At 40.4% G+C, this 12,155-nt stretch overlaps 1 protein-coding gene across 4 annotated transcripts in view; it reads left to right on the top strand.

The window, feature by feature from the left end:
• The window catches only part of AP3B1 (adaptor related protein complex 3 subunit beta 1), a 579,624-nt gene that overhangs the window by 172,070 nt on the left and 395,399 nt on the right, over positions 1-12,155 (top strand). For all 4 annotated transcript variants that reach the window (XR_012320508.1, XR_012320502.1, XM_073680171.1 and 1 more), the window contains exons 21-22: positions 4,057-4,132; positions 6,074-6,183. Coding sequence is in view for 2 of the 4 variants with exons in the window: in XM_073680171.1 (XP_073536272.1) it covers positions 4,057-4,132; positions 6,074-6,183 (186 nt within the window). In the remaining 2 variants the exon portion in view is untranslated. The remainder of the gene's footprint in view (positions 1-4,056; positions 4,133-6,073; positions 6,184-12,155) is intronic.

The raw sequence follows: 12,155 nt of genomic DNA, 5'->3' as shown, positions 1-12,155 counted from the left end.
AGCGAAGGTAAAATTCTGCCTGTAAACTGCAATTCATGTGCCTCTGTGCAGCTCCGCAGCTCTGGCAGTGGTGTGAAATTCTCATTTTACACACTTTGCAGTCCGAGGCTATGAATTATGCATTGAGCAAGAGAAATCCTCAATCTCCTGCTTCATCTGCTATATGCTTTATCTAGCTTCTGTCTCTATTAACAAGATGAATTGTAAATGGGTAAATCTAGATGCAATGTACCTTTAACATCTTCTCTTAGACCCACATTGCCTTCTACAGTGGAATGAGCGTCGGCCTATTGAGGAGGTTTAAATGAGACATTATCTTGATAATGCCACTATTTGAGTAACATTTCACTTGCATTGCCTCTTCCACTTTCCTTCCATTGATGCTTTGGTATATGCCTTTTTTTAGGTCATGGGTAATATATATGCTAGTTTGACACTCTGCTCAATGCACATACATTAAAAAGGACCTTTCACCACAATAATAGTGGCTGCAGAGCAGAATAAAACGTTTTTTTTAAAAAAAAAAAAAAAAAAAATCCCCATTGTGGAGATATTAGCAGTCAAAGTATTTGGTAACTAATGAGTTAACACCCACTTGGACCTAACTTTTTTTTTTTTATTAGACAGTTTTCACTGGGGGCTTGTACTTCTTCTCCCTGTATGATGCTCTCCAATCATAAGCAGGCAGAAACTGTCAATTTGTCGTTTCGGAGGCTGGTAACCGTGATGAACTTATCCTCTACAGCAGAAGTAATTCTTGGTCTTTCTTTCCTAAGGCGGTCCTCATGAGCCACATTCATCATCATAGTGCTTGGTTGTCTTTAATGACTGCACTTAAGGATAGCTTGAAGACTCTAGCATCATTCATATAGATAGATATCTATATTCTATATATATCCATGTTTGAATGTATTATGTATAAAATTGTGTCAGTAAGTGATATATAACAAATGTATATTTATATATTACTTGCTTGCACAATTTTACAATGATCAATTACAGAACCGTGAAGGAACAAATATGGAAACAAGGAATGATGAAATGTGTGACACAAACCAGAATGTATGTTAAACCTTCGATTCCTCACAGTACCTTCCTTTTACTCTGCTTTACACACCCATGGCTCTCTCTGAAGCAGCTTCATCAGGTACTCTAATCCTGGCCAACTTCTATCTTTAATGCCAATATAAGAATGCGAGTTAAAATTTTTCATACTCTGGTTATATGCTGGCCCCATCTTGTCAGCGCTTTCAGTGCGAGGTCACTATGTCCCCAGCAGATAATTTTTACTCTCCCTCGTGTGTATGGATGTCTATACCTTCCCACTGTTATGTGGTGTTGCAGCTATTTACATGAATGCAGGGGAGCTGCCATACCCATGGACCGGGGTGGCACTGTTTCTATAGAATTGCTGCCATGTTTTTTTTTAAGGGAATTAGTTAGTTTTCTTAGGTATTAATAAAAGTGCATTACTAGAAAAATAATTAGTGTAACTTTACCGCAAGGCTCTATTCACACTTCACAGTACTCTGGACTCCCTTCACCTTCTATGGAAGTCAGTAGCAGACATATGCAGTTGTATTCCGTAGACTTACATATCTTCCACACTAAAAAAAAACCCAAACATCTCAAGGTATAAGATTTCTTATTGTTTGTTCGTGAAGGTAATACCATAGAATCCTACGCTAAAAAAATGTACGCATGCCGCCTGATCACCATGTTCAGTGTAAATGTCTGGAGGCAGTGTGAATAAGTCACAGATTGTACCATCACCTCATAGTATACAAGCCATTGGTCATCGATAAAGAAGATGCATTGCTTGGCTCTTATTTGACTTTTGGGCATATCACAGTTGTAGTAAATGTGCGGACTACCACAAATATTGCACATCCTCAATGCTTTCTTGTAGTGGAAAAAGCTGCAGGACAGAGTTCCAAGAATTTTGACATACTTTATATTCTCATAATAGCCCAACATAAGTTTTTCCTCAATTAGGAGACTTCACCGGAATGACTGTTGCACGATTCTTACTGTTGAGGCATACTACTTATTATTAACAGCCTTTGGCTCAATCACGATCCAAAGAGTAGTTGATTGATGAGCGATCTATAGGAAGATCGATCTTGTGCAAGCCTAGATGGGTCCACCAGGGTCTTCTCCACCGTTATCTTGATAGTGTCAAGCCATCGGGTTGCTTGTCTTTTTCTTCACCTTGTTTCTTCTATTCTTTTAAGCATGAGGATTACAGTAGCCTGAGGCCATGTGCCCACGTAGCGTTTTTGCGGCGTTTTTACGGCTGCGAAAACGCTTGTAAAACCGTCTGCCATGCAAAGCAATGTGAATTCGGATGTGCTGAGCACATGATGCGCTAATTAGTGCGCCAAATTCGCATTGCGTTGCAAAACGCAGCATGACCATTTCTACCGCGATTAGACTGAAAATTCGCGGCCATTGAGGAACATTGAAACACAGCAAACCCGCAGGTATATGTGGATTTGCTGCATTTCAATTAAATTCAATGGCCGTGAATTTGCAGCGTAATCGCGGTGCGTGTGGTACCCAGGATGAAGAGGAGACTACAACTCCTCTTCATCCCGACTACCACACGGTGAAAAAAAGAAATAAAAAAGTTAAAAATAATTAAAACCTGTATACTCACCTCTCCGGTCTCCTCCCGGCGGCGTCCTCTCTCCTCGGCGTCCCACGGTGTACTTGCAGGACCTGCGATGACGTCATTTAGTCAGCTGATGGTCACGCGACCGCTGACGTCAGCGGTCAGGTGATGGTCGCGTGACCATCAGCTGACTAAATTCGATCATCGCAGGTCCTGAAAGTACACCGCGGGACGCCGAGGAGAGAGGATCGCTGCCGCGAGGAGATTGGAGGGGTGAGTATACAGGTTTTATTTATTTTTAATTCTTTTTTTTTTTTTTTTTTTTTACTATAGATGCAGCATTTAAAGCATCTAAGTTGGTCACACAATATAAATCCGTGCCGGTTTCAAGGATTTATATTGTGTGACCAACTTGTCAAGCACTTTTCCAAGTAATGCTAAAAATCGCTTGGAAAAGTGCTTGAAAAAACGCATGTGAAAACGCTGGAAAAACGCTTATCTCTGGCAGAAAAAACGCATGTAAATCTGCATGCGTTTTTTCTGCCAGAGAGAGGCAAAAACGCTCTTCATCAAATCTGCATCGTGGGCACATAGCCTTAGGCTATGTGCCCACGTTGCGGACCAGAAGCATATTTTTTACGCTTCTCCCTGGCGGGAAAATCGCATGCGGATATTACATGCGGTTTTCCCGCCAGGTAGAAGCGTTTGTGAGGCGTCTTTGCATGCATTTCCGCATGCGGGTTATCAAGCACTTCTCCAAGCATCACTTGGAAAAGTGCTTGACAACTTGTTCAGAATGGTAAAAAATAAAAAAATAAACTTTATACTCACCTTCCGATGCATTCTCTGCCCCGTCCGGAGGCTTGAGCGGCTTGTGCAGGACCTGCGGTGACGTCATTGAGTCATGTGGTGGGTCACATGACTCAATGACGTGGCAGGTCCTTCAGACAACAGCGCGATGGAGGGAAAACATCAGAAGATAAGTATAAACTTTATTTTATTCTTTTTTTTACAGGTTCTTTGGTACCCAGGTCTGGATGAGAGTCTCCTCTCATCCAGACTTGGGTACCATCCGCACATTGATTCCGCTGCGCTTCCGCAAAATTAATGAACATGCTGCGGATTTTTGACCGCAGCATATACGCTGCGGAAAAATCCGCAGCATGGGCATTGACATTGCGGAATGCCATTGGGGACCATGGGGTGCGGATATACATGCGTTTTTCAAGCGTTTACGCTGCGGAAATTCCGCAGCATATACGCTTGAAAAACGCTACGTGGGCACACAGCCTAATACTTGTCTGTTTAAGAACTGTCTCTTCTTTACTCCCTTATACTGATGTTACTTCAAAACAAGTTTGAAGATGTATAACAAACTTAATGTGGGGGCAACCAATGCCCCATCTGGACTGAAATGTCTTTATTTTTTGTACTCCGAACAGAAAACTGAACGTAAACCTGCCAAAGAGAACGAAGCTGCCAGGAAAAAAGATGTATCCCTTCTAGACCTTGATGATTGTAAGTATTGTTGATGCAGACTTCTCTACATCTGGTTATACAACATAAAGATTGCATCTTGCTGTTGTACATCATTACTTGTGTGCATCTCTGTCAGGGTAGGCCTTGGGTCAGATAGCGCCCCTGTCCACAACGTTTTTTTGGTGACATCATGGCCTAGTCAACATGTGACTGCTTCCCCTACATGTTAATATTTTCTGTTTGGGATAATGTTTCTTCTTATGGAGAGTGACATGCCTGATATGCCAGGGTAAGGAGACTTATAACCCATGCAATGCAAGCCTTTTCAGAGAGGAAGAGGACTAGAACTCTAGCGCAACCTATTGGAAGTAGCAATCCTAAAAGTCAATATCGAACCTTTAACAAGACTTGCCATATAACTTGGGGTAAAAGCCAATCCAGAATCTTGATGTGCAGACACTTGTTTCAGGATGTTAATTTATATAGCTCCAAGCTTTTCTGCAGCATTGTACAGAGATCTTTATAGCTCAAATATCTACCTATCATTAAATTTTTGGAAACCTAAGTACCTGGAGGAAACCAATGCACATACGGGGAAAGCATACAAACTTCATGCACATGCTGGCATTATCTGAACCCAGGACTTCAGCCGTGTGACTACTGAGCCACCATGCAGGGAGCTGCCACATCTGTAAAGTTGGCGCTGATGGTGGCTATTTGTTCTTCAAAATGTTCCTAATCCGGAAGACAGACATGTTGTTTTTTTTTAAATTTCTTCAAAGTATCTAGTAAAGTAAGTAACTTCAAAATTAGTCTTGGTTAAAAATCTAATCCCGATTATTGTGTAGACATCCCTTATTCAGACCTGTCTCTCTCTTCACACTACTAACAAAAAAAAACACAAACTCCCTCTCTAACCCTCTACTTATGGTTCCGGGTAACCTGCAGGCAGTCGTAGAGGTCCTCTCTAACCCTCTGCTTAGTGTTCCGGGTAACCTGCAGGCAGTCGTAGAGGGCCTCTCTAACCCTCTACTTATGGTTCCGGGTAACCTGCAGGCAGTCGTAGAGGTCCTCTCTAACCCTCTACTTAGTGTTCCGGGTAACCTGCAGGCAGTCGTAGAGGGCCTCTCTAACCCTCTACTTATGGTTCTGGGTAACCTGCAGGCAGTCGTAGAGGTCCTCTCTAACCCTCTACTTAGTGTTCCGGGCATCCTGCAGGCAGTCGTAGAGGTCCTCTCTAACCCTCTTCTTAGTGTTCCGGGTAACCTGCAGGTAGTCGTAGAGGTCCTCTCTAACCCTCTACTTAGTGTTCCAGGTAACCTGCAGGCAGTCGTAGAGGTCCTCTCTAACCCTCTACTTAGTGTTCCGGGCATCCTGCAGGCAGTCGTAGAGGTCCTCTCTAACCCTCTTCTTAGTGTTCCGGGTAACCTGCAGGCAGTCGTAGAGGTCCTCTCTAACCCTCTACTTACTGTTCCAGGTAACCTGCAGGCAGTCGTAGAGGTCCTCTCTAACCCTCTACTTAGTGTTCCAGGTAACCTGCAGGCAGTCGTAGAGGTCCTCTCTAACCCTCTACTTACTGTTCCAGGTAAACTGCAGGCAGTCGTAGAGGTCCTCTCTAACCCTCTACTTAGTGTTCCAGGTAACCTGCAGGCAGTCGTAGAGGTCCTCTCTAACCCTCTACTTAGTGTTCCAGGTAACCTGCAGGCAGTCGTAGAGGTCCTCTCTAACCCTCTACTTAGTGTTCCGGGTAACCTGCAGGCAGTCATAGAGGTAACAGAAGAAAGAGGGTGTTACATAACCTCTGGATCAGACTACACAGGGTTTGTGCATAGTCTGTAACATGGAGACACACAGAGCTTCATAAAGAAATCTGTCTTGTTTACGTCATACAATAAGATGAACTTGTCAATCTGCTCTTGTATATATTGATGGCTCTATATAACTGACACATTTTCATTATTTTCTATTTTCCTTTTACAGTTAATGATGTATCAACTCCAGTAGCTCTCCCCAAATCTGCTATCCTTTCTCCAAGTTTATTATCAGACCTTCAAGGTTTATCCCTCTCCACCCCATCTCCAGTCATAAATGTAAGTGAGCTCTGTATTATTTCATTGTGTGCTGGGGTCCAGAACAGATATTTGTCCACTGGTCTACCTCCATAACCATCTGCGCATGATGGATGGAACTGTTTGGTAACTTGATCTCGCCTTCCTCTGTGTCCTTGTGATTTTATTAGAGTATTCAAGTATTTAGCCAAGTTTTCATAACCTCACAGCAACTAGAAGGGAAAAAATATGTCCTATTAGGTCATACATCAGCACTGTTATTTTGGGAGGTTTTATCAGCTTTTTTTTTTTTTTTTAATATATATATATTCAGAAAAAATAAAATGACAATTAGATTTTTTTTCCACATTTTGTTTATACCAATAAATATTTAATGTAATGCAATGTGCATTAATTCATAATTAGACTGGGACAATGAGAAGAATGTAACAGTCTCTCTTAACCATCTACTGTGATTGATGGCTTCCCCTTAGTGAGCATGTACCGTATACAGAAGAATCTCAAAATTCGCATATGCTACATGTGGATTTTGCTGTAGAATTGTCACAGATTTGTGGTGAGATCCACGGTAAGAGTATTGTGCCGTGTCTGGGCTCAACCTATGAGTACACAGAGCGTAGTAGGAGTGGGAGCAATACTTCCTTTACAAATGCTTCATCTGTTGCATTCCTAAAATGTCCAATTGGCTAATTTTTTGGCTGACCCTTGGCTTTTGGCCATGTTCACATATCATGGTTTTTTCAGCGTTTTTTTAATGCAAATTTTCAGCTGCGTTTTGCAGTGCCAGCAAAGCCTATGAGATTCCAGAAATCTCATGCACACATCATGTTTGTTTTTTTTGTTCAGGATTTTGTGTTTTTTTTTGCACGATAGAGCATGTGACTTCTTTCAGCGTTTTTTCACCCATTAGTAGCAATGGGTGTTGAAAAAAACGCTGAAAAAACACGTGTCAAGCTTTCAGCGGGTTTTGGGCCTAAACAAGAATGAAGTTTTTTTTTCAATGACCTTTATGTACATGCATAAGAGAAGCAAAAAGTCAGTGAAAAAAACGCAAAACACCCGCTAAAAACGCACCAGCAAAAAAGCAAGAAAACTGCAACAAAAATCCTGAACAACCTCCTGGCAAGAGATCAGGTTTTGCTGCAGAAAACGAGCGCAGAAAAAACCATGATGTGTGAACATAGCCGCCTTCTTTTGGATCTACTGCTGCAGGTCCACCATAGGCAATGCAGAAACTGCCACAAGGCCGCAATTTTTCCCTTGACACAGGTGGGAAACAGAATTCATCTTAATTTCATTCTGATTTCAGCATTGAAAAGGGCTCGAAATCAGTGTGAATAATCAGCCTGTTACTTTGTATACAGTCTTAAGTTAGTCGCATTTGATGCCCATAGGGAAAAATGTAACTCGCTGACCCTGAGATGTTCCTTTTTTTTTCTCTTTAATTTCTTTGTTTTACTCGTTTATATAGCACCTTTACTTTACACAGCACTTCAGACATTTATCAGCACTGTCCCCATTGGGGCTCACAATGTAAATTCCCTATCAGTATGTCTTTGGAGTTGGGGAGAAAACGGGAGAACCCAGAGGAAACCCCCGCAAACACAGGGAGAACATACTCCTTGCAGTTGTTGCCCTTGGTGGGATTTGAACCCAGGACCCCAGCGCTGCAAGGGCTACAGTGCTAACCACTGAGCCACCGTACAGTGCTAACCACTGAGCCACCGTACAGTGCTAACCACTGAGCCACCGTGCTGCTTCCTAAAAATCTCTATTTTAAAATAAATGATAGCGGATTAAATTTCCTTTGTTACGAACACTATTTGTCAACCCTTTTTGTGATGCATTCATTTTTAATATTTTACTATTATTACATTATTTAGTTTTATGGTTCGCATCGCTCTGACACGGTCAGGAACGCCATGACCTGCTACTTACATATTCCAAAGAAATAGCTTTGAGATCGGAAATAATAATCCAAACTTTTTTTTTTTTCAACTTTTTCCTTCAGTGAGAGAGAAAATGAATTTAACTGTAGGGCACATGCCGAACTAACACTAAGAAATTAATTTATTACCAGGCGAAGGAGAGCTTAGAGTAAGAATAGATGAGTATATGACCCTAATATCAGAGAAATGTAGCAGCCACTTATCCTAGAATATGTCAGACAGTCTATTATTCAAATGATTCAGCTCTGTAATTGCATACAGCTTTTATAAAGCCTATCAATAAAGCCTATTTCTCTAAATTCATAGCCGCTGCACATTATTGAAAGTATACTTTGTTCCTTTGTTTCATCTACTTGGTCCGTAAATGAAGATTAATAATGGAGTATAGTATCACCATGCCGTTTCTGTACATTCCCTTGTGACCCTGGGGCCACGTATGAGACCCATATCGTTACAGAAATGTGCACATTTTCGGCGCATCTAGTCTGGATTGGGTTAATTATAATGAAATAGACTAGAAAATATGTTTAAATGTTCATTTTATTTTTAATCAAATCAAGCTTCGTTTTCGAGTGATTGAAATGTCAGCGAGTCTGTTTTCTCATGCATGCGTCAGTAAATCAGTGGCTGCATTATGCAAGCAATCGAGGAGTCTGCGGCTTCTCACTCCTGCAAATCGGTTCTAATGTCGGAGACAGGGAGACACTGCAATTACGGCTGGATGGTAAACTTTGAACCCTCCAGGGGTAGGATGTTGTGTAGGAATATTGGAGAATATAACATGATAGCAAAGCCTGATAAAGCCGAGCCTGCGGGATAAATCCTACACGGGAGAGCCTTACCGAAGAGCATAAATAACACCGCAACATTATAGGATCCGCTGATCACTAACTTTTCTCCTACTCTTTCCGTGCAGGATTGGTGTCTGGCCGGTTGTTTTATGACTTATTTGGCAATGGGGTCCTTGGTTTAGTCAACTTCGTCTTAGTTTCCAGAGCCGAATACACACTAAAGTTGCTAAAAACAAAAATTTCAACCAAATCTATCAGTCATCCGTTAAAAACTGTTGAAAAATGACCACGTACTAATAACGCTTAAAAAAAAAAGAAAGAAAGTCATCAGAGTTTATTTTTGAACTGAGTTTAAAGAAAGATCAATGTCCATTAATGATCTTTTCGTTTTTGTGTTTAGATTTTTTTTTTCCCCCTATTCAAAGCCATTTTTTCCTCCATCAGCATAGCTTGTTTTTTTGCGGAACAAATTGTAGTTTTGAAAGCCACCATTTACTTTACCGTATAATGTTCAGAAAAATTGGCCATGAGGTTAAATGGTGAAAATACATCACTTAATTCCACTGTTCATTTTTGGGTTTAATTTTTACTGCATTTATTGTACAATAAAAATGAACTGGGATCTTTATTTTTCAGCAAAGTACAATTTTAGCCATAAAAAAATATATAGTTTTTACTCCCATCCCGATCATTTTTCAGCGCTCCAACATGCAGCTGCAACAGATGCCCGGGTGTGGGGACACGGACTAACAGCAGCGGTCAGCGCTAGCTCCAATTGCTGCTTTTAGCGGCAGATGCCGGCTGTGTAACATCTTCCCAGGATCTACCAGCTCAACACACATTGACCCCCTCAATTACTGTTGTCAGTCATGGAGCCTTAAGGGATTAAGAGTCTTGGTTGACTTTGAATTGTTATGTTATGTTCACGTGTCAATTCTTTATATGGGATTAGAAGGTGGGTTTCCCAAGTTTTAGATTTAATCACTACATAATTTGTTTGCGTTATCAGTAAAGGCAAATTTTGCGTTAAATGACAGTTAATGTAACTTATTAGAGGGTTTTCCCAACCATAACTTTTACTTACCCACACAATAAAGGATTGTTAGCTCTGTAGTGGGTCAAAAGTTGGGACCATTACCAATTTTTGCCAAGGATAGATGATTGGAATGGAGCATTGACTCAGCACATTGCTCCATTCAAGTCCTGGGGATCCCAGAGTTGCATTGTTCACCAGGGATGAAAAATTTCCACTGCTGGCCACAAATCTGTCACAAATCCTCAAAGGTTCCACAGCAAAATTTACTTGTTTTACATGGGATCTTGGCACAGATTTGGCGGCAGGTTTCATCTTCCTACATTATAAAGAATTGCATAGGGTGAAATGAGCACAAGAATAAGGATGCTGATGATTTGTTTGCAGATTCCTTAATGTGTATAACTTCTTAATTGTATGTGTGTATGTATATATATGTGTGTGTGTGTGTGTATGTATGTATGTATGTGTATGTATATATATATATATATATATATATATATATATATATATATATATATATATATATATATATATATATATATATATAATGTGTGTGTATATATAAATATATATGTTTGTATGTGTGTGTGTGTGTATATATATATACATATATATATATATATATATTACAGTGCTCAGCATAAATGAGTACACCACCTTTTTGAAAAGTAAGATTTTAATCAATATTTCACTGAACAGAAGAAAAATTTAAAATTTTTTGACAAGACTGACTTTCATAGAACATTTCTTTTAACCCATAACATGAAAGTAAAGTAACTTCCAAAACGCACTCCTGTGTATTTCTGAAGAACATGGTGAAAGTGATTCAGTGGCCAATTATATCTCCTGATCTGAACCCAACCGACCACCTATGGGGGATTCTGAAGAGACAAGTTGAGCATCACTCTCCATCCAGCATACCGACTCTAAAAGAGGTCGTTCTTGAAGAATAGAAAAAGATAGTGTCATGCATCTGGATTCAAACCATTGATTCAGTGGTCGGCGTCTCCGTGGAACCATCGCAGATTCACCTTTTCTTTGAGTGTTTTAGATCTGGTATCTTTGTTTCTGTCAGTTTTGGGTAACATGTTTTTCATTCACTCTGTTTGTCTGCCCTATCACCTTTCGGGTGCAGCTTTACATGTGTTACCCTGCTGGTGTTTCCTGCTGGTGATAGTCTTTGTTGGATTTTTCGACTTTACTGTAGTTTATGTTGGTTGCAGCTGTTTCGTATGTGATTCCTACATTACTACTTTAGCGATACTAGGAGCTGCCAATGACATTCAGGGTAATGGGGGCACGATTGCATTATTTTAGGGTTCCTACCTCCGTGGTCAGGCAGGATCAGAGGAGGACTTTTTCTTGTCTGAACAGGGATCTGTCAAGTTCAGGTATTTGTCTCCCTGGTTTGTATGTTACCCGTGTGAATGTTCTTTAGCAGTCATAACAGATGTTGAAATATGTCGCCAACTTGTTCATTCTATGCCTAGAAGACTTGATGTTGTCCTTTAAAAACCATGGAAGTCCAACAAAATACTAGTTGTATGTAGTTTTTGATGTGGGACGCATTCATTTTTGTATCAGCTAATTTGGGTAAAACTGAAGATTTTGTAATGAGTTATAATACTAACCTTACTTTCATGTTATGGGTTAAAAAATATTCTAAGAAACGCACTCATCAAAATGATGGAAATTGTTTTAGTGTTCAATCAGATATTTATTAAAATCTTACTTTTTAAAGTGGGTGAGTTGATTTATGCTGAGCACTGTAAATATATATATACATAGTTGTAAGTGTAGAACACATGAGAATGACTTTGTTCTTCATGTTTTATCGGGGATGTTTAATAATGACCCATCCTAAGTCTGTATTCTGGAGCCACATTTAATATGGTAATGATATAATCCTTCTATGTGGTCAGGTTTCGGCAACGTCCTCAGGATGCGAGTGAACCGCAGGCTAATTGTGTCCAGTTATAGCACTGTCAATAAGCGTTAGGACCAAGTATGTTGCTCATAGTTTGGCGAGGTAAGATCTCCCTGCTCACATCTCCAGCCGCGATCAGACATGACGTGGGACATATTCATTGACCTCTCTCCTTTTCCAGCGCAATCGTTCACTGAAAGAAGCCAGCCCAAGCCAGACACAAGGCTCATTTCAATTTTAACAATGGTAATTAAAGGTTAATTCACCGCGTCAGGATTAACGAGCAAAAT

The sequence above is a fragment of the Phyllobates terribilis genome, unplaced genomic scaffold (assembly GCF_046119375.1).
Source record: "Phyllobates terribilis strain yellow unplaced genomic scaffold, ASM4611937v1 Scaffold_1__5_contigs__length_1240528914, whole genome shotgun sequence".
Lineage (NCBI taxonomy): Eukaryota > Metazoa > Chordata > Amphibia > Anura > Dendrobatidae > Phyllobates > Phyllobates terribilis.
This window is presented reverse-complemented; position numbering and strand designations above follow the sequence as displayed.